At 42.5% G+C, this 22940-nt stretch overlaps 1 protein-coding gene across 1 annotated transcript in view; it reads left to right on the forward strand.

Annotated features, from left to right (window-relative positions):
• Nucleotides 1-22940, forward strand: part of U2SURP (U2 snRNP associated SURP domain containing) — a 78519-nt gene that overhangs the window by 15629 nt on the left and 39950 nt on the right. The window contains exons 2-4 of the mRNA XM_054039045.1: nt 17028-17075; nt 21305-21403; nt 22725-22839. Coding sequence (XP_053895020.1) covers nt 17028-17075; nt 21305-21403; nt 22725-22839 — 262 coding nt within the window. The remainder of the gene's footprint in view (nt 1-17027; nt 17076-21304; nt 21404-22724; nt 22840-22940) is intronic.

Consider the following 22940-nt stretch of genomic DNA (forward strand, 5'->3'; position numbering starts at 1 on the left):
AAAAAGATATACTGGCACTAGAAAAGGGCAACTAAAATGATTAAGGGTTTGGAACGGGTCCCATATGAGGAGAGATTAAAGAGGCTAGGACTCTTCAGCTTGGAAAAGAGGAGACTAAGGGGGGATATGATAGAGGTATATAAAATCATGAGTGATGTGGAGAAAGTGGATAAGGAAAAGTTATTTACTTATTCCCATAATACAAGAACTAGGGGCCACCAAATGAAATTAATAGGCAGCAGGTTTAAAACAAATAAAAGGAAGTTGTTCTTCACGCAGCGCGCAGTCAATTTGTGGAACTCCTTACCTGAAGAGGTTGTGAAGGCTAGGACTATAACAGAGTTAAAAGAGAACTGGATAAATTCATGGTGGTTAAGTCCATTGATGGCTATTAGCCAGGATGGGTAAGGAGTGGTGTCCCTAGCCTCTGTCTGTCAGAGGGTGGAGATGGATGGCAGGCGAGAGATCACTTGATCATTGCCTGTTAGGTTCACTCCCTCTGGGGCACCTGGCATTGGCCACTGTCGGTAGACAGGATACTGGGCTAGATGGACCTTTGGTCTGACCCGATACGGCCTTTCTTATGTTCTTACTCTTTGAGAAGGGAAAATTGAACTTTCAGCCACCGTTAAGAAAGATTTTAATAAGGAATCTCTTCTAAAATAAATACCCTATTTATGATGAGACCATATGTATATGTACTGGTCTTCATATGTTGTCGTGTCTGCATTAGTTTATTTTTAATTGATTTAATAATAAATTGGATATCTTTAAATATAATTGCTTTTACAAAAGGATCACTTAAAAAGAGACATTGTTTTGTTCAGCCATGAACTAAAAGCTAGCAAAGCTTAAGAACTTGTTGCCAAAAACCATCTGTCTTTGGCAAGGCCTATCTGTGGCACATACTAGCAAATCTTTCTTCAGTCTTTTTAGATAACTAGAATTTCAGTGAAAGGTGAGTAGGGGATTCTAATTCTCTTACTTGTCTAAAAAGATAGCTGTGCGAATTGCCTTTTGCCTTGCCATAAAGCACTGAATTATCATTCTGATTTTCAGTATAAGAGTGACAATAAAAGCCAAATAAATATAGATATTCCATAAGCACTAGTGTAAAACTGCGTGGACGGACTCATCTTCATTTTGTTAATGGTGTAAAATTAGTTTGTATCAGGTTGAATTGGGTTTGCCAGTTTTTAATAACAAAAGTAATTACTAGGCAGGCTATAGGTCACTATAAACATTAGTATTTCATTTTTTTATAGATAGTATTTATTGAATGAGAGAGGTAGGTTAAGGTTTATAAAGAATGTTTATGCTAAAGGTGCCACTTAGTCTGTAGCTTGATGGTAAACTTTACCTTGGATTTTCAGGCTCATCTTCTGAATGTTACTACAAGTTGAATCAGACAACTTCCTGGCCCTGTGTTCTGGGAAGAATAGCTGATAGTCTATACTCCTGGGGGAATTCTGTGCCAAAAAATTAAAAATTTTGTGCACAATTCTGCATATTTTATTTGTCAAAATAACACAATATAATAATGCCAATTTCAGTTATTTTTGTAATTTTTTTCAAAATACCTGTCGACAAGCATGCCTGTAACAATACAGATCACTACAACAAAATAAAAAAGGTTCAGGAAATTGTGGATTGCAATAGACTATATTGGTAAGGGATGCAAGGAGAGTATGGGTCACGATGCAAACTGCAGACACACACACATACACACACACACACACACACACCTAAAATGAATCAATTTAAAGTTTTATTGGGGATAATTACAAGGGGTAAGGGAGCAGCGTTTGATTAGCTAATAGAGTTAATGAAACTTAAAACACACAATGACTAAAATATCTACTAACAATATTTATAAACAAAGATGCATCATTTAGTAATAACTGATACTTACAAATACAAACCAACGCATAACGAGCGGCAAACGTAGACACTCTGTTTGAAACACGTGAGCTGAGAGAGAGGCTTCGAGGTGATCAGGCTCGGTTACGGGTGTACACAGGATACACAGGATTCGTTTTTCTTTCTCCTCTCCCTGCCTGCACATGGCAAGCAGGCCCATAAAGTACCAACTATGACTTCATAGAAGAGTCATAGGGGACGGGGCCCAAAACCTGTTTGTGTTTGTTTCTGATTGGCACAAGCAAAGTTTACACCAAGTAGGGGAGCAGGTGCCTCAAAGTCTGGCTTCGCCCCCAAAAGGTGAGGAAATGCATATTGTTTTAGAACGCGTGCAACACTGAATGACAAAAGAGGAGGCCAGGGCAATACCGGTATGGGCAAGTTTTACAGGATGCAGACAGGAACTCATCTCAACATGCCCCCGTGCCCTGGCCAAAATAGTTAGGCCGAAAACCTAACCTTCCGAGTCCGACTCCTCATCCCCACCTATGAGGGGATGCGCTTCGGGGGTGGAAGCGATGTAGGCCGAGGCAACAAACTTGTGAATGCAGGCTTTAATGAAGGCACATCCGAGACAGAGAAGAGCGAGCCCAACTAGAAGGGACACAAACAGGGATTGGAAATAGGATTTGTAGGGCGCAAGGCCAAGCCAATCGAGCCATGACCAAAACTGGAAGGACTTTCGTGACTCTTGGATAGTAGAGCTCAACGTTTGCAGGTCTTTAACAGTTGAGGACAAATTAGGAATAATAGAAGGCAAAGAAACGCAGCATTTATCAGCAAAGTCGGGATATACTTGTAACAAATATTGAATCATTAATCTATTTTGAATACTATACTGAACAAGGGAATTTAACTGCTGATTAATTAAGGAGAGGCCCTTGCCCGTAGTATTAGCAAGCATTTCAGTAGCAAGGGATTGAAACAGCACTTGATCACGTAACATCGTATAACCAACAGGGTTAAAACTAACAATAGAGGAGGCGAGGGAGGAAGCTGCTGTTTGCAAACGAGTCCAAAAAGAGTGGGTACTATGATGGTGTCGGTGGCTAGATGGCAAGGTATAAATACCTCCGCCCTGTACCTACAGGGTGCCAATGGTGCATATACCCTGGGGATTGGGAGGAAGCACAGCAAATGCAACATTACCGCAAATCCAAAAATGACCGGGTCTTAAGGAAGAAACTGTGGTATGGCTCCACCCATTGTTGGTTACAGAATAAAAGCTGGATGCATGATTGATACATGCAGCCTCAGCATGATGCATATGCTGGGCATAAAACAGATATGTATGTGTTATGGAGGTATAGAAGGTTCCAAAAAAAAAAATTTATAATTAAGACGATAAGAACAATTAATGGGAGGGGAATAGGTAAAATTAAGAGTGTGTTTAGTTAGGGAGGTATTAGCATAAGAGAAACTCCACATAGAACAACTAGAATAAGTACCAACCCAAGTAGGGGCTGGGGTTAAACTATTACCAACAAAAACCCAACAATGAGATGCTGGAACTCTAATACTCTCAATTAAAGGAAAGCTATGATCACTTCGACCTGAAGCATTAAGAACTGGAAACACATACGAATTAAATTGTGAAGAACAATTATTCCAAACACTAGAAGCAGCCCACTGCACATAGGGGGAAGAACAATTCACACTAGAAATATTAAATGAAGAAAAATTATAAACTATTGGTACAGATTGAAAGGGTAATGGATATTTAGGTGAGAACTGAGTGGAGCAAACAAGACAATCTTCTGGACTCAGCGCTGACAGGGACTGGTTTCCGCTAGCCTCCTGCACCCAGTAGGCGGCGAACCAGGTTTGTAGTTCACCTTCTCCTAAGGGCTCCATGGGCAAAGATGTTGTGAGGGAGAGCAGCATAACCTGTAAAACAGAATAATACGAGCCCTGCTCAGGGCCATTAGTTTGTTTATTAAGAACTACATTTGCTGAGCCAGTTATGATGAACTAACTTGTCACCGGGGGTACAAGATTGAGATCTCACAGATCTTGGGAGACAGACCTGTCCTCGCTTACAGACAACCCCCCAACCTAAAGCAAATACTCACCAGCAACCACACATCACTGAACAAAACCACTGACCCATGAACCTATCCTTGTAACAAAGCCCGATGCCAACTCTGTCCACATATCTATTCAAGTTACATCATCCTAGGAGCTAATCACATCAGCCATACCATCAGAGGCTCGTTCACCTGCACATCTACCAATGTGATATATGCCATCATGTGCCAGCAATGCCCCTCTGCCATGTACATTGGCCAAACCGGACAGTCTCTATGCAAAAGAATTAATGGACACAAATCTGACATCAAGAATCATAATACTCAAAAACCAGTGGGAGAACACTTTAACCTGTCTGGTCATTCAATGTCAAACCTGCGGGTGGCTATATTACAACAGAAAAACTTCAAAAACAGACTCCAAGGAGAGACTGCTGAGCTGGAATTGATATGCAAACTAGACACAATCAACTCAGGATTGAATAAGGACTGGGAATGGCTGAGCCATTACAAACATTGAATCTGTCTCCCCTTGTAAGTATTCTCACACTTCTTATCAAACTGTCTGTACTGGGCTATCTTGATTATCACTTCAAAAGTTTTTTTTCTCTTACTTAATTGGCCTCTCAGAGTTGGTAAGACAACTCCCACCTGTTTATGCTCTCTGTATGTGTGTATATATATCTCCTCAATATTTATTGCACTCTATATGCATCCGAAGAAGTGGGCTGTAGTCCACAAAAGCTTATGCTCTAATAAATTTGTTAGTCTCTAAGGTGCCACAAGTACTCCTGTTCTTTTTAAGTAGGTGTTAGGGTACTTGCCGGCCCGGAGAATGGTGGCTTTTATAGGTTCTCGATGGCCGGAGGCTTGGGGTTCTGTAAGCCAAACCAGTTGTCCGATGTTAAACACGGGGGACCAAGGTGGCTTAGGTGTAGGTGAAATGTGAGGCCAGTGAGAGTAGCTTTTATTGAGTGCGATAAGTACCTGGGGTAAAAATGAGCTCCAGTTTTTAAAAGCAGGGTTGGGGTTTGCTGTTTGCAGCATAGTCTTAAGGACTGCGATTTTTTGCTCCACCACACCATTGCTTTGAGGATGATATTTAGTATGGAAGTGAAGGGAAGCCCACCATCCAAAAATGAGCTGTTCAATGCTTTTGCTGGTAAAGGGTGGCCCACCATCTGCTTGGACTTCAGTGGGAGTGCCCCAGGCAGCTGCTGTTTGCTTAAGAGCCACAGCGACAGAAGCAGCATTGGTTTTAGTAAGAGGGACACACAAAGTTTGCTGAGACCCCAGATCGACAGTAACTAAGGCTTTTGGAAAACGACGAGCACCTGGCAGGGGTCCTATTAAGTCAATTTGCCACGTACTACCTGGGGCAAAGTGTTCTGCAGTGTATGCAGAGCGCTCATATCGGGGACGATTCATAGTTTTTACCTGCACACACTGCAAGCAGGACTGAACAATGAGCTCGCACTGACTGCAGCTGACGTCAGGCTTTTGGTCAGTAAAGCCAGATAACAGGCTGTACAATTTTGTGGGTGGTAAGTGTCCCCATTCTTCGTGGAGCCAGCGCAACAGCGGGTCGGCCTGTGGGGCGGGATTTGCCATATGAACTTGGGAGACCTCTCTCATTCTTTGATCAAGACTGGAATGCAGGGGGTTAGAGTCTGGTCGCTGAGAGGGACAGTGCGTAACGAACCAAGGGTGAGAGAATTTACGAATTAGGGCAAAAATTTGGTCCCACATTTTAACAAAAGCTGAGGGAGAGGCTTGCTCAATTAAAATATCTAAACAAAATTGAGAAACGATACCTAAAACAACTTGCTTGTTGGTAGAGTGGGCATTAGCAACATGCTGGGCAGCTAAAAGAACGCCCTGCACTTCGCATTCTTGTGCGGAGCAGGAGGGGGGCAGTAACTGCACATTAAAGTAATTACATGTGGAACAAAGAACTCCCGCCCTAGGGGATGGTGAGGTGCCCCCGTCAGACACAACCCAGGGATCATATTTTGCTTCAGTGCATAACGGTTGAGATGAGGGGGGCTAAGATGTTATCGCTGGGAGTTAGGGTCCATGCCTGCCAAGCTACCTCAACCTGGAAACATAGAAGCTGCCAGGTACGAGTAGTGCCATGAAACTCGGGTGGAAGGGTACTTGTAAGCCACGGGATTAAATGAACACGTGGTCCAGACAAGGTGCCTGGGATAGGGACTTGGGACCAGTAACGAGCACTGGACGCAGCCAGTAGCATTTTTCCCACCAGACCATAGTTATACTGGGGTCCAGACAGGCGATGGGCCCAATGGGTGTGTGTGTGTGTGGGGTTTATAGGCGAACCAGCCAGCTAGCTTCTCTAAGCTTTTTTGTGCTGATGCATTCCACACTTCTCGGGAGCGTTTAGAAGAGAGAGAGCTTTGTAGGATTTCTAGGTTAGAAATTAATTGTGCCGGAATATATTGGCAGTGATAATTAAGGAGACCTAGTAGCTGCTGGAGCTCTCGTTTATTTTTTGGAGGGGCTTCTGTCCAAGGGTCTAATATGCTGGCTGGGGCTTGTGTGTGAGTGGTGGGAGTGAAATGGAGTCCCAAGAATGAGAATTGCTGGCTAGCCTGCAGGTGGCTCTTTGTTTTGTTAATTTGCCACCCATCTGCTTCTAATGCATCTATTATCATTTGGGTGGTACTTTGAACTGCTTGTGGATTGGGCCCACAAATGACAATGTCATCTACATAGGCTAACACGGACACATCCTGTAGGGGTTTTACCTTTTGTAATGTGATATTGAGATGGGACTATGCAAGTGCAGGTGAATTACAGAACCCCTGTGGGCAGACTTTCCATTTATATTGGACGCCCTTAAAAGCAAAATTTAAGATTCCTTGTGTGTCCTGGAGTGGGATTTGGTAAAACATATCTTTTAAATCAAGAGTACCTGCCCACTGATTACTTGCATCGCTTAGTTGCCGCTGTATTTCTGGAATGGTGACAGAGCTGGAAAATGCGATAGGCTTTACACGGCTGTTAGCTTGTCTATAATCAATGACAAGGCGATATTTAGAGGGATCGCCGGGCTTGGGAATACCCCAACTCGCGGACAGAAAGGTGGATACCGTAACCCTTTCTATCTTTTTCTCTTCTAGAAGCTGAGTGAGCAAAGCTTCAATAAGGGGAAGCCCTTTGGATTTTGTGGGGATAGGGGAAAATTTCCATGGTTGTGAGTTAACTACTTTGGGGGTATAGGGGGAATGATCGCCTACGGTTATAGGGAGGGCTTGCAGAATTTGATTATGCATTTTAAATTTTTTAATATCTGAGACACCTAGCAGATTTTTTGATCCTAACAAGGCTTTTATTTTTCTTATGTATTTTTTGTGGGCAATTTTAACCCAAACCACGGGTTTTTCTTGTACTGCATTGAGGCCTTGAACAAACATAAAGGAGCCAGTAGGACAGTGGGGAACGTTGGGCTCAATAATACTAAACTTGAGCTCCAGTGTCTAATAAAAAGGAGGTGGGGGTGTCACCGTTAACTAACAGGGTGGCGTATGGGCTTTCATCGGTGGGATCTTTAATTTGGGCCGGGCATCATCCGGCCCCTATTAGTTTTTTGACCTAACATAGTCCTCCCAATTTTTCCAGCCTAGCTGTTCGGCTATATTTTGCTGCTCTTGGTCTGACATTTTATGCAGGGCTTCTTTGGGGATTCCTTTGTTAAGAAGGAAGCCAAATCGTGCCCGTTCAGCTTTAGTTCGCTCAGGATATTTTTGGGAATTAAACTGACTCTTTGGAGGGTCTTTTGGTGGCGAATCAACTGGGAGGACAACAGGTGGGGGTGGCAGTGACAACTTAATTTTACTAACTACTTCAAATAATGTTAAGATGGATCTGCGAACAGCCGCATGCAAGTGCAGCATGGCACCGGTGTCAGCCCCAGGGGCAGCTTCTAATGCTAAATCAACTGCTTCTGCTGAGACATTTGGGTGGGATCAGTAACGTGTATAAAGGGTGTGGCCACCAATTGCTGTTGAACAGTTAAATTAAGTGGGTTTTGTAGTGGATCCCACAGGGCTATGGAAGCTCCTGTGATTACCCATATTAAATCGTGTGGAGTAACTAAGGCTCCCGGGGGGATATACAAGCCTTTAAAACTGCCTTGCATTGCTAAAACGGCAGCTGCTGGGGTGGTAAGTGGCCAAATGCGATTATTTAATAAAGCATGACCCGGAAAGCCTCGTGCCCAATTGGCCGTTTTGGCTAAGATGCCAGCCTCCTCACGGTCCACCAATTCTGCTCCGTGTTCTAAGGCTAGCCGCCCGACCCAAACCATTGGTGCCTCATCGGCTTTTCGTTGCGTTTCCTTTAAAAACTCTTTAAGTTCGGCCTTTGTACGTGTTTGCAGTTCAGTAACCTGCATGGTGTTGCCTGTTTGTGCATCTGTTTTAGTTTTAGTTATCGCAATAGGCAAAACTTCTGCTACAGTTTCAGATTCAGTAAATTCTGGGGCTGTTGGCAGAGCTGAATACACAGGAGTTTTAGGAGCTTCATATGGGGGTGGCAAAATTTTCTGAGAGGGACTTGGGGAGGGGGAGGTAGTGATGGGCTCTACCTTTTCTGTCTTCTCCTCATTATCATCTTTAGGAGAGCCTGGGGCTGCCTGTTTAGCTGCAAACGTGCCCCCGTGGAGGACAGAGCACAGATCGAGGGCCTTGCATATCATGCTAAACAGGACGGTGGAAACATCCTCAGATTTATATTCATCGGGTTGCAATTTTTTGGTTTTCTTAATTAAATCTAATTCTTTTATCATCTGGCATAATAATTTGTGTGCTGGATCAGCAGGTATTACCCGAGGTGGGGGAATCAATTTGGAAACGGTACCTCCGGATTTTCTAACAATGCGGCTACACTCTCTCCAAAGCTGAGAGGGATCTGCAGCACTGAGGTTCTCCACAGTCTCCGTGCATTGAAGCTGTAGGGAACAATCGGCTGGCTGACACCTAAAGCTCGGGTGGCACCAAAGGAGGCATCCCGTATCTGCCAGGGTTAATGGTACAGTATAGCCTTTTAGAGTTTTACCCGAGCCAAGAGAACAGATCCATTCTATTTTTGGATCAGTCGAATTTTGGCTAGTAAAAAGGTGAAACTGCAAATGTTGGAACTGTTCAGTTTCATCATCTGCGCGGTCTGCAGCGTGCCACGGGCATGGCCCAACTCCCTTGCATCCTGTTCGTGACGCCATGTGGATTGTCATGGGCACGCAGGGGCGAAAGAAAAGGCAGGCCTGTTATTTACCAGGCTGCACGTGGCAATAGACTATATTGGTAAGGGATGCAAGGAGAGTATGGGTCACGATGCAAACTGCAGACACACACACACACAACTAAAATTAATCAATTTAAAGTTTTATTGGGGATAATTACAAGGGGTAAGGGAGCAGCGTTAGATTAGCTAATAGAGTTAATGAAACTTAAAACACACAATGACTAAAATATCTACTAACAATATTTATAAACAAAGATGCAGCATTTAGTAATAACTGATACTTACAAATACAAACCAACGCATAACGAGCGGCAAACGTAGACACTCTGTTTGAAACACGTGAGCTGAGAGAGAGGCTTCGAGGTGATCAGGCTCGGTTACGGGCGTACACAGGATACACAGAATTCGTTTTTCTTTCTCCTCTCCGTGCCTGCACATGGCAGGCAGGCCCATAAAGTACCAACTATGACTTCATAGAAGTGTCATAGGGGACGGGGCCCAAAACCTGTTTGTGTTTGTTTCTGATTGGCACAAGCAAAGTTTACACCAAGTAGGGGAGCAGGTGCCTCAAAGTCTGGCCTCGCCCCCAAAAGGTGAGGAAATGCATATTGTTGCACGCCTTCTAAAACACTGAATGACAAAAGAAGAGGCCAGGGCAATACCGGTATGGGCAAGTTTTACAGGATGCAGACAGGAACTCATCTCAACAGAAATGTTTTTTGATAAATAGATTCCTTACTAGGCATATTAATACAGAACTCTGAGTAATAATTAATTTAAGTATAATACAGAAATTTATTTCCTGCACCCCTCAGAAGCCATGCAAAGGCTTGGGGGAGTCAGGGTAATGGAGGAGCTGAGGGAGAGGGAAGTAATTGCTGGGATGGAGCCTGGGTATGGACTTAACAGGTTGTTGGGTGTGGATGGGAGAAGTCTGGAACAGGGTTTTTTGGGGGGGGAGGGATTGTTAGGGAACGTCCACCAGGCAGACCCCAACCCTCTTATTCAGTCAGACACATCTGTCCTGTCCTTATGTGTCCCTGCATCCTCCCATCCCCATGTGTTCCTGCACCTCCACTCAGCCACCCTCCTCCCCCCATCCTCATATATCCCTGCATCCTCTTCCCCCTCCCTGTGTGTCCCTGCACATCCCTCTCCCTGTCCCCATGTGGCACTGTACCCCCACTCAGCCACCCCATCCCCATGTGTCCCTCCACCTCCCTCTCCCTGTCCCCATATGTCCCTGAACCCGCACTCCCATTCAGCCTCTGCCCCAATCTGTCCCCCACATAGATTTTCTGAATCTGTCTGTGACACCCCCCTCCCCCCAGCAGCCCCATGCTGTCCATCCCCCCCATATCCTGTGCCTCCTGACCTGGTCCCGTGGGCAGGCACTGTGAGGAAAGCAGCCTCTTTCTCTTCCCTATCCCTAGCTGGGGCTTCTCCCACCCAAGAGCAGCTGCTCTCTGCTCTGGTGCAACAGCGGCCCATGGTGGGTGAAAGGAGTAACTGCAGCACCTTTCCGGCAGAATGTATTTTCTGCAGGGGAAAAAAAAGTTCTGCGTGGCGCATGCGTTCTGTGCGTGTGCAGTGGTGCAGAATTCTCCCAGGAATACATTATAATAGTATGTCTGGACATGGCTTCTATTTAAACAAGGTCCCAAGGAGTCTGTATTTAAACAATATAGCTAGGATAAAAACATTTTGTCACCTAACAATCATATCACACAGACTTTATACTTTAATTGAATATGCAGCCTGTTATACTTATACTTATTCATAAAAAGGAGTGAAGTGGGGGCTGGGGGGAAGTAAATCAAGCAGATGTCTAAAAGTAGAGCTGTAAATTGCCCCTCTACATTACATTCCTTAAATAATCTTGTAGAGATTTAACTCTCAGACAGCAAGATATTTTTCACTAGGTTTGCAAATTCTTCAAGATTGAGCCATTTTGCTGTGTGATTCCATACTTCTGAATTGAATATAGCCATAAAGTGATTAGATAGGTGAATTAAGTGATTAATTTCATATGAAAGTATTAGAATGTTTGTCTAAATATAAACTTTTTGGAAAAATAAAAAAATCGTGCCCATAACTTAAAATGCCCCAAACCAAATCTCCTTCCAAAACTTCAGTGATCAAATTGTAAAATAATCACAGGAATGCCAATAGATTACAATATGTGTTGCAAAACCTTGAGCAAGTGGAATGAATGCATGTTTTTGTCCTTTCCTATCAATTTCTGGTTTCCCAAATACTGGGCTATATGGAGCTACATTTTCTTCTGCACTGCGGTCCACTTGTCAGAGCAGGTTGTGGGAGGGTGTCATTTGGGAGCCTGGTGGCACCTTAAAGACTAACGGATTTATTTGGGCATAAGCTTTCGTGAGTAAAAACCTCACTTCTTCGGATGCATAGAGTGAAAGCTACAGATGCAGGCATTATATACAGACACATGGAAAACAGGGAGTTACTTCACAAGTGGCGAACCAGTGTTGACAAGGCCAATTCAATCAGGGTGGATGTAGTCCACTCCCAATAATAGATGAGGAGGTGTCAATTCCAGGAGAGGAAAAGCTGCTTCTGTAGTGAGCCAGCCACTCCCAATCCCTATTCAAGCCCAGATTAATGGTGTTGAATTTGCAAATGAATTTTAGTTCTGCTGTTTCTCTTTGAAGTCTGTTTCTGAAGTTTTTTTGTTCAATGACAGTGACTTTTAAATCTGTGATAGAATGACCAGGGAGATTGAAGTGTTCACTTACTGGCTTGTGTATGTTACCATTCCTGATGTCCGATTTGTGTCCATTTATTCTTTTGCGGAGGGACTGTCCGGTTTGGCCAATGTACATGGCAGAGGGGCATTGCTGGCACATGATGGCATATATGACATTAGTGGATGTGCAGGTGAATGAGCCCCTGATGGTGTGGCTGATGTGGTTGGGTCCTCTGATGCTGTTGCCAGAGTAGATATGGGGACAGAGTAGGCAACGAGGTTTGCTACAGGGATAGGTTCCTGGGTTGGTGTTTCTGTGGTGTGGTGTGTAGTTGCTGGTGAGTATTTGCTTCAGGTTGGGGGGTTGTCTGTAAGCAAGGACTGGCCTGCCTCCCAAGGTCTGTGAGAGTGAGGGATCATTTTCCAGGATAGGTTGTAGGTCGTGGATAATGCGCTGGAGAGGTTTTAGCTGGGGGCTGTATGTGATGGCCAGTGGTGTTCCGTTATTGTCCTTGTTGGGCCTGTCCTGTAGTAGGTGATTTCTGGGTACCCGTCTTGCTCTGTCAATCTGTTTCCTCACTTCCCCAGGTGGGTATTGTAGTTTTACGAATGCTTGATAAAGATCTTGTAGGTGTTTGTCTCTGTCTGAGGGGTTGGAGCAAATTCGGTTGTATCTTAGGGCTTGGCTGTAGACAATGGATCGTATGATGTGTCTTGGATGGAAGCTGGAGGCATGTAGGTACGTATAGCGGTCAGTAGGTTTCCGGTATAGGGTGGTGTTTATGTGACCATCACTTATTTGTACTGTAGTGTCCAGGAAGTGGATCTCTTGTGTGGACTGGTCCAGGCTGAGGTTGATGGTGGGGTGGAAATTGTTGAAGTCCAGGTGGAATTCTTCAAGGGCCTCCTTTCCGTGGGTCCATATGATGAAGATGTCATCAATGTAGCGCAAGTAGAGGAGGGGCACTAGGGGACGAGAGCTGAGGAAGCGTTGTTCTAAGTCAGCCATAAAAATGTTGGCATACTGTGGGGCCATGCGGGTACCCATAGCAGTGCCACTGACTTGAAGGTATAAGTTGTCCCCAAATCTGAAGTGGTTGTGGGTGAGGACAAAGTCACAAAGCTCAGCCACCAGGCTTGCTGTGGCCTCATCAGGGATACTGTTCCTGACAGCTTGTAGTCCATCCTCATGTGGAATATTGGTATAAAGTGCTTCTACATCCATGGTGGCCAGGATGGTGTTTTCAGGAAGAACGTCAATGCACTGTAGTTTCCTCAGGAAGTCGGTGGTGTCTCGAAGATAGCTGGGAGTGCTGGTAGCATAGGGTCTGAGGAGAGTGTCCAAATAGCCAGATAATCCTGCTGTCAGAGTACCAATGCCTGAGATGATGGGGCGTCCAGGGTTTCTGGGTTTATGGATCTTGGGTAGCAGATAGAATACCCCTGGTCGGGGTTCTGGGGGTGTGTCCATGTAGATTTGTTCCCGTACTGTAGCTGGGAGTTTCTTGAGCAGATGGTGTAGTTTCTTTTGGTATTCCTCAGTAGGATCAGAGGATAGTGGCCTGTAGAATGTGGTCTTGGAGAGTTGCCTGGCAGCCTCCTGTTCATAATCTGACCTGTTCATTATGACTACAGCACCTCCTTTGTCAGCCCCTTTGATGATAATGTCAGAGTTGTTTCTGAGGCTGTGGATGGCATTGCGTTCTGTACGGCTGAGGTTATGGGACAAGTGATGTTGTTTGTCCACAATTTCAGCCTGTGCACGTCTGCGGAAACACTCTATGTAGAGGTCCAGTCTGTCATTTCGACCATCAGGAGGAGTCCACGCAGAGTTCCTCTTTTTGTAGTGTTGGTAGGAAGGTTCCTGTGGGTCAGTGCACTGTTCAGTGGTGTGTTGAAAATATTCCTTGAGTCGGAGACGACGAAAGTAGGCTTCCAAATCACCGCAGAACTGTATCATGTTCGTGGGGATGGTGGGACAGAAAGAGAGTCCCCGAGATAGGACAGACTCTTCTGCTGGGCTAAGTGTGTGGTTGGAAAGATTGACAATGTTGTTAGATGAGTTGAGGGTACCATTGTTATAGCCCCCAGTGGCAGGTATTAGTTTAGATAGCTTACAGTCCTTTTTCCTCTGTAGAGAAGTGAAATGTGCATTGTAAATGGCTTGTCTCATTTTTGTAAAGTCCAGCCACGTTGAAGTTTGTGTAGAAGGCTGGTATTGTATGAGAGTCTCCAGTTCTGAGAGCTCATTCTTGATCTTCTCCTGTCTGCTGTACAGGATGCTGATCAGGTGGTTCCTCAGTTTCTTTGAGAGTGTGTGGCACAGTCTCTCACCATACTCAGTGTAGTATGTTGATTGCAATGGATTGTAGATACAGACTAACACGGCTACCCCCTGATATTTGGGAGCCAGTTCTATAGCTCCTGGATTCTTGGGTTTATCTATGCTTGCCTTGCATATTAGAGCAGCGTATATATCTGAAGGAGTTCCTATGCACTGCCTGAACAACTTTAAATAGTATTTTGCAGGGTAAGAATCCAGGCCATGACTTGGTTTACTTGCTTAAATTTGGCAATGATTACAAATTATTGCTACCTGATGGATTTTTGGAGATCAGTGTAATCTAGCTTGTTGGTCTCATTCTAATTCTACAGCATAAAAAGCCACCAGAAAAATTAATACCCTTGTTTGTTCTCTGACAACACAGATTGAATTGATGTTGCGATTGACCCTTTTCCTCTCTCCTTCCCTCCCCCAAAATTTCTGGAATGGCACATGGGTGGGGTAGAGTAGAGAACATTGTGCTTTTGTGCATTCTGTACGTGAGTTTCAAGTGTTGTGTCCAATCTGACATGTTTCACATTCACCAAAGATTTTATCCAATATACTGTCCTATATCCCATAGGCAACATAGATGAAATTTCACATTATACATATCCCCATTGTTATTGAATAAGTTATGTACTAATGAACAGATACAGCCTGCTCAGAAGGTAATTTCTCAATCTCCTATATTAAGTTTAATAAAACAGGTTAAGTTGCTTATTGGAATATAGTGGGAAACAAACTTACAATTTGGTCTAGATGTCCTTAGGGTTCTGTATACATTCCCTACAAATATTGTACTACTTGGTGCAAAATGGTTGCTTTAATCCTGATTTCTTTTTTGGAAAATTGCAGTTCTAGCAGCTGCAGGCTTGTGGATTACTATGATATGGGGATTATCTCTTGTATACTTAGTTTTACCATGTTCATGGTGTTAGAGATGTTTTCAAATAAATTACAGTTTTCTGTCTTATTTGGTAATTGATATCCTTCTCTTTTGCAGATATAGCTGTCCTATATACATACAGACCCCTCAGTGTTCAAGTGAAAAAACCCATTACAAAATAAAGCTTACTAACATCTACTAGCTACAAGGTTAAAGGCTAATATTAGAAAAGATATCAAGAAAGAAGTAGAAACAAACATATCTTTCCAAAATACTAAATTTACTATTCAGAGAAAAGCAACAGTGCTCTTCACTTTTTAACAAAATGTCTATCAAGCTAATATCAATTACATGAAATACATTTAAAGTTTAGTTTAAAATAAAATTTGATGTCAACTAGTATGTGTGTCACTAGTAGGGGTTAACTTCATTGGGTTGGGGAGGTTAAGATTAATTCCATCCAGATCTGGTTAATCACAACATAGTAATAACTTGTACTAATATTACTCGTAGGGGAATTCTGCATGCGCAGAATTCATGTCCCCTGCATATTTCTTTGCTTTCCTGCAAAAAAAGACATTTGACGGGGAAGCAAAGGGAAACCTGCAAGAGTGGCCATGCTCCCCTTCCTGGCAGCGCAGGCAGGTTGGTTCAGGCACCCGGAGCAGCTGGTAGAGACGTAAATCACTGCTGGGGCGGGATGTTGGGTGGGAGCCCTGCAGTCACGTGTGAGAGAGACACGCTCTGTCCCGCTTGCTCGTTATTGCAGCATGCTCAGCATGGAGAGGCAGGGCTTTGGGGTGTTTCTGAGGAGGTAGGTGTGGGGCAGAACAGAATGTAGCAGCCTGCCTGCTTAGTGAATTGTTCCCATTGTCTCTGTAAATTCCCCCAGGAGTATAAAACAGGTGTAAAAGTTTTAAGGCTCCTTTACATTGCCAGAGTGGTGTAAAGGATAGTATGGCCTTCTAAATGCTTATGGTGCTTTAGTAATTAGAACTGGTCTAAATTTTTGGACTGAAAAAAATTCCTATCAAAACGTGCTCCATTAGCTGTTTAGTGCTGACCTTTTTGGAGATGGTCAATAGCCAAAATTGTGAGATGGTTCCCCAGCCCTCACTTGCTCTTCAGTTGTAACACTGAGCATATGGCTGCATATATTTGTTGACTAATAACTAGAAATAAAGTGTCAAACCTAGCTATATTACTATTAGACAAAGGGAGTTTGGGGATTTCCTCCAAAGCGCCCCACTCCCATTCTCTAGCCATTGTATTGTAGTTTAAATAAATTACCAAAATAATTGAAACTGGCATGATTATATTGCATTATTTTGACAAACAAAATATGCAGAATTTTAAGTGTGCAGAATTTTTACATTTTCGCACAGAATTCCCCCATAAGTATCATACCAACAAATTACAATTATTACATAATTTTATAACTTAAGACAAATATAATGAAGTAAATAATGTTATCTTTGAAGGCACTTCATGACAGTTTCAAGATGTAAGCAGGTTCAATGCAACAGGCCTGGAATTAGTGTTTAAGGTGGCCTCCTTCCCTTCCTGAATCCTGGTGGAAGTGAGAAGTTTGTGAAATCCAGAGAGCAGAATTGAGATGTTTATTGATAAGGGCAAGAGCCTTTTTTCTATTCTTCTTCCTTTGTTGCCTCAGACACTATCAATCCACATTGAGTATACCAGTTGTACTGCTCAAATACTTTAAAAAATCTTAAATATATGAGGGTAAAGATGCATGCCGGGATAGTGGTGGAAGAAATTGAAATGAAAATGGAATCCCAACAGCTGCATCTGAAAGGGCTAACATCTTTTGCTTATCAGTAAATGCTGCTAATATATTCCTAAGTGACTTTTTTTCCCCATCATTTGCAGGTCAGACTGCCAGATACGGTACAAACGACTGGATCTGCCGATAGTCACGTAAGTCCTAAAGAATATAGCTATTAGATTGCAAAGAATACTTCACCTATTTTGCCACAATCAGCCCCCACTGCTGGGTAATACATATAAACTATTGATATTCATTAGTAAATGATTCATAGAATTATTTTACTTGCTAGCCAGTCTTATGCATGTGTGTCTGCCTCCTGGGCTTTTAGCATAATCCGTTTGCAGGCTTCAGAGATATGACACTCCTCATTTTAGCACTACAGAATATTCTCTTAAATAGTTTTGAAAACAATAATTGCTTAAAGATGGTACTAGAGAATTTGTCTTCCCCTCACCACTCTTTCTTGCCAGAAAGGGGTAGATTACTATAACAAGATCCTTTCCTTCATAATAATTACCAATATTAGAAGAACTGTATATAATATTAATTGCAATGGTAATAGATGTTTGAATAAACTAGTTGTAAAGAGAGTATATATAGCTGAACAATTTCTTCAGTGTTCTAGACAAAGTGTAGCTCCTTGCCTGCTAAATTAAGTGATCTTTTAAGTGACCTGGTGTATGAACTATTGTTTTCTAATTTCAACCTCTGCTTTTTAGAATGCCTAGTAGAGCAGATTTCAACAAAATGGACTGGTTAGGTTACTTGCTCTTGCTTTAAAAAAATTTTTTTTGCCTTCTTGTGATGATTTCTTATTTATCCCCATTATATAGCTGGTAAATTGATAGGCACACCAGCTTCTGAGCCAACACACAAATGATCAGCCAATATCCCCAATGGCCAGGGTTGGGTACACTGGATGGGGGAGGCTCTGAGTTACTACAAAGAATTCTTTCCCAGGTGCCTGGGAAATAGAGCTCTGAAACACAGCACCAAGCTTAGTTTGCACACAGGATTTTTTTCAAAATTTCAGTCTGTGTGTGTCAGGTGTTCTGTTGTTAGCTGCAAAGTTGCTTATAAATCACCAACATTATTGTTTAATGACAGGATGTAAGCAGCTTCATTACAACAAGCTTGGCGTTAGTCTTTGAGGTGTCCTCCCTCCCTCAATCCTGGTGCAGAGCCTTTGTATGAGTTAGAAAGACCTAGTTTGAGTTCAATTTCAGGTTGAATTTACAGGCCTGGTAGTGACAAAAAAATCCTTTTCCTTTATTTTTAAATTTTTTTTTACGTGATATGCTCTGAAAGTTGAGACAGTAAACCTATGGGTCCTACATCTGGTTACTTTTTAGAATACCATTGCACTTCAAAGCTGAATCTGTGCATATCTTAACAAAAATTAAAAAAAAAAAAATTAATCTACAATGTTGATGATTTACAAGCAATTTTGAAGCTGATAATGGAACACTTTACATTCACAGTTTCAGTCTAGTTTTGTATACTACAAATGGTGTACCAGATATGGTCAGCAACTACAATATCACTTTTGTTCTGATCAGCATGCTGATATTAGGCATGTCCAGATAATCTATTCAGTCTGGACCTGCCTACACTAAGCAAGGAAACTGTTGCAGGGACACTGCATAAAAAGGTTGATTGTGTTGCTTGACTTTGCAACAGTTTAGTATGTAGAATACGGATTTTTTTTTTTATACACCCTCTTTTGATGTTTCTGAAAAACAGTTCACCATACAACTGAACTCCTGAAGCACTTCTCCCATAGTGACTTACACCTTTCAAAAGATGCAGTTTGGCTTGGGCTAACCACTTGCTCCCCAGCAGAAATTAAACTTGTTACTAAGATTGCTAGCCAAAAAAGATGAGGGGCGTACCATCAAGCTCTGCAGACGGTGCTGTGGTGAGAAATTCTCTATCCATGCCAAGCCTCTAGGAGGGAAGCAGGTGCTAACACAGTATTGATCCTTGATCTTGCTTAGGCTTTCCATCCTTTGTATCAGCCTCTAGTTAGCGAGGTATTTGTAAATGGGGAGATTTCTCTTCCCTCCATGCTCCAACCTGACTACTTAAATGGCAGCTTTCTCCTCCCTCGTTCTGTCTCAATTACTCTCCTCTTTCTGGCAACCTCTTTTTTTTTTGGATGGGGTGGTATTTCCAAAATATTCAAGTACCTGGCTCTTTTTATAGCTTTTCTAAGCCGTATATAATTCCCGTCAGTTTTGTAGCTGCCTGTAGGATTTTGAATTACAGCAGTGAAACAGTCCCAGAAAGTTTTCCTGGGAATCAAAAGGGCACAAAACTGCTTTAAGTAAGGTTACCATATTTTGAGCCTCCAAAAGGAGGACACTCCACGGGGCCCCCCCCAGCCCCGCCCACGCCCCGCCCCAACTCTGCCCCCTCCCCTGCTTCCCACGAACATTTGATTCACGGGAAGCCTGAAGCAGGTAAGAGGGGTGTGGGGGGAGGAGGCGTGGCCCAGTCTAGTCCCCCCGGCGTCTCCAGCCTGAGTTGGCTCGGGCCCTGGGGTGCCGGCCCCGGGCCCGGCCCCCGGCCGAGCACCCCCGGCCCGCCCAGCACTGCCGGTCCCCGGCCCGGCCCCCGGGCCCCCGGCCGAGCACCCCCGGCCCGCCCAGCACTGCCGGTCCCCGGCCCGGCCCCCGGCTCAGCACCCCCCGGCCCGGCCCCTCTGGCCTCCAGCCCAGCACCGCCGGCCCCGCATGTCCCGATTTTTCCGGACATGTCCGGCTTTTTGGGATTTCCCCCCGGATGGGGATTTGGAGCCCAAAAAGAAAATCTGGACGTATGGTAACCCTAGTTTAAGACAAGTGAGCCACTTTACTCCCCAGGCCAAACTTCTCAGTGTTCAAGAGCTTTGAGCCTTTGGCCTTCTTGTTCCAATTGTTGGACTCTATTCTTGTCACACATCTAGAGTGGTGCACGTATGGACATCAAGCAAGTATTATAGCTCAAGTTATTTCAAGCAATAGTTCTTACAATGCTTTTTCATGTTGTGTAAAAATGGCTTTGAGTAGGAAACTTCTATTAGAAGTGGTGGTAAATGACTGAGGCACTGAAATTCCTGGAAATTCCATTTTAGACAGAAGTTTTTCCAAAGCTAACTTTTTTTTTTGCAGCTGATTCTGAAATCTTTGGTATCATGACTAAATTCAGTTTACTCACTTTAACTTCTCACAAAGTGTGGGACCTGCTGTTTAAAGAGGTTGTGTGTTGCTGAGTTAGCAGTTGTTAGCATCATTGTGTATAAATGAGTTGATAGTTGTGGTAGGGCTTTGAAAATATTTTGGGGGGATGACGTGTCACACCATATGTAGATATGTTCTGGCGACTACTGGGGATATTTTCTTTATTCTCATATTGATTCTTAGTTTCAATAACAAACAAGTTAAATTATTTAAAAATTGAGACTGTTTTCTGCTATCTTTTGACTATTGGAATTTCAAAATAAGTTTGCTGTCTTGTCTCTTCTCCCCTTCCCAAACCTCCCCACTGCCCATTTCTTGGAGAAGTTGTCCTCCCTCTCAATGCATTACCATCTTTCTTTGGTCAGCGAAGCAGAAGAATCCTTCAGATGATCAATTATTACTATTTCAGTTGTGCAAGTGTAATTGTGCTATGTGAGCTTCCTTCTTTGATAGTCTTAAGGGGGAGAGATTAAATTGGGAGAGGCAAGGAGAATGAGAAATTGGGGAATGAAGGCGTTGGTGCTGAAAAGGCTCAAGAATATAACTTTCCTCTGTATCTTCCCATAGCAAAAACATATATTTAAACTCCTCAGCAGTCCTTTCATTTTATTTCCATTAAAATCCTTAATCACTACTGGCTAGGATCACAAAATCATTCTTCTGGCCAAGAGAATTTAATTAGTTGCAACTCTTTTCAGTGCTTGTCCGTATTTCTTAAATGGCTGCAGGGGTTGCCACTGAGTTATTGGAACATATTGTTCTCCAGGTTTAAGCAAGTAGGCATCTTCAGCAGTGTCAGCTTCTGCTGACCCATGTATTGGGCTCACAGACTTTGTTAGGTTTTCCACAAGTTAGCTCAGAACATATCACAAGAGCACCAACCTAGCTCATCTAAGTTTGGATGTTAAAAGCTTCCTTCATAGGCTATTGCTGAATAGTTTTAAATTATCAAAATATTTCAAAATTGTATTGCTGTTGGAAAACTACCTGTCCTGTGGGGCAAGTCCAGGCAGACTTCAAGTTTTTTCCAAGTAACTAAACCAGCAGATTGGGTGAGTCCTTTCAGGTAAAATGTTACTTTGGATGTTAGATTCAAATAATGAGATGCATTTAAAAATTACTTCTCTATGCATTCTGTTTTCTGTCCCTTTTTGTAGCCTCTTTTGGAAAACAAACTTAAAGCATTCAGTATTGGCAAAATGAGTGCTGCCAAGAGGACTTTAAGTAAGAAGGAACAAGAGGAGTTAAAAAAGAAGGTAATGGTAAATAGACCAGGTTTTTCTTCTTCTTTTTATATATGAAATTATCTTGTCATTATCTTATCCAAACAAAGAACTGGCAGTGAAAATAAAAATTCTATTTCAGAGAATTAGTTATAACTTAACTTTTTAAAAAATGTAAGCAAATAATACCTTAACTATACTATTTTATTTCGTGTGGTAATTTTAAAAATATTTGATGCCAACTGTATTGGGGAGCACAGAGGTCTGCCTTTGAAATGGAGAAAAAAGCCAGGATAAGTCTAAATGAGGGATCAGATCCTGTGGCTTTCCTGTAAGCTTTGGGTTATGACAGTCCAGCGACTGTTGTGACATTCAGTCTGTGAAATCAGTCCCTCCCTTTGACCTACTATCACCTTAGGTGACTTTTCTCTTGTGTGGTTTTATGTTGTATATTATTTGACTTTAATTGCTACCAAGAGAATCAGTGGTACTGTTCTGTTTAGATATTTCAGTGCTGAAAATGTTTTATTCTACAAAATAGATTTTACTTTCAAACTAGAGATTTTTATCTTGGGAACACAGTAAATTTATGTTAAATATGGTTCCGTGCAGAAATGCACATATCTGATGTAAAATGGCTTAAGAACATATTGAAATTTGGAATTTTAGCAAAGGCCTTTAACATGTTTCAGTATATTTTAACTCTTTGCTTTAGCTTGTGTGATGTCAACTCATGCTAATTAAAGTTGGGGGTTTTCAAAGAGCCTAAACAAGTTAAGTTCTCAACTTTCTCTGAATTTTCAATGGGATCTGGCTTCCTAACTTCCCCAGATTCCTTTGAAAATCCTAATGTAAGGCAATGCAGTGGTGTTGAATTTAATTTGCTGTCTCACTTATTTTTATTTATTTGTCATTTGTGAAACACACCATTTAAAACCAAGCCCATTATTAATTTCATCCAGACAGTTTGACTCCCATAGTATACACTATACATTTTTTGCGACACGCAGGCTAGTGCAGTCTCTAAGGTCTTTGTAGTGTTTTTGTGTTTGCCATCTTCTTTTTAGTTCTGAAATTATAAATCATTTAAAAAAATCAACTCTACATTTATTAAATGAGTAATCATATTTGACTATACAAATCTAGCGGTTTGTCTCTAGTTCTTGTGTTAATAATTCTTCCCACATTCCTGCTCTGAAAAATTGTCTTGTCTGAAAGTGAAATTTACATTGAATTAGAACAGGTATCATGAACTCTAGAAAAGAAAAAGGAAAGTCATATAGCTGCTTAAGGTTAGATGTCTCACGGATGCTGTTTGTAAAAATAGTAAACAGATTTAACATTTGGTGTGTAGGAGGATGAGAAGGCAGCTGCAGAAATTTATGAAGAATTCCTTGCTGCCTTTGAAGGAAGTGATGGTAATAAAGTGAAAACATTTGTAAGAGGAGGAATTGTTAATGCATCTAAAGGTAAGACTTGAATATTTTATCCCCAACAACTTCTGGTTAATTACAAAGAAAAAGGTTAGGTTTGAATTTTATTTTGTGTTTAATGAAGTACATTGCTTGCT

Source organism: Malaclemys terrapin, chromosome 9, assembly GCF_027887155.1.
Source record: "Malaclemys terrapin pileata isolate rMalTer1 chromosome 9, rMalTer1.hap1, whole genome shotgun sequence".
NCBI classification, from domain to species: domain Eukaryota; kingdom Metazoa; phylum Chordata; order Testudines; family Emydidae; genus Malaclemys; species Malaclemys terrapin.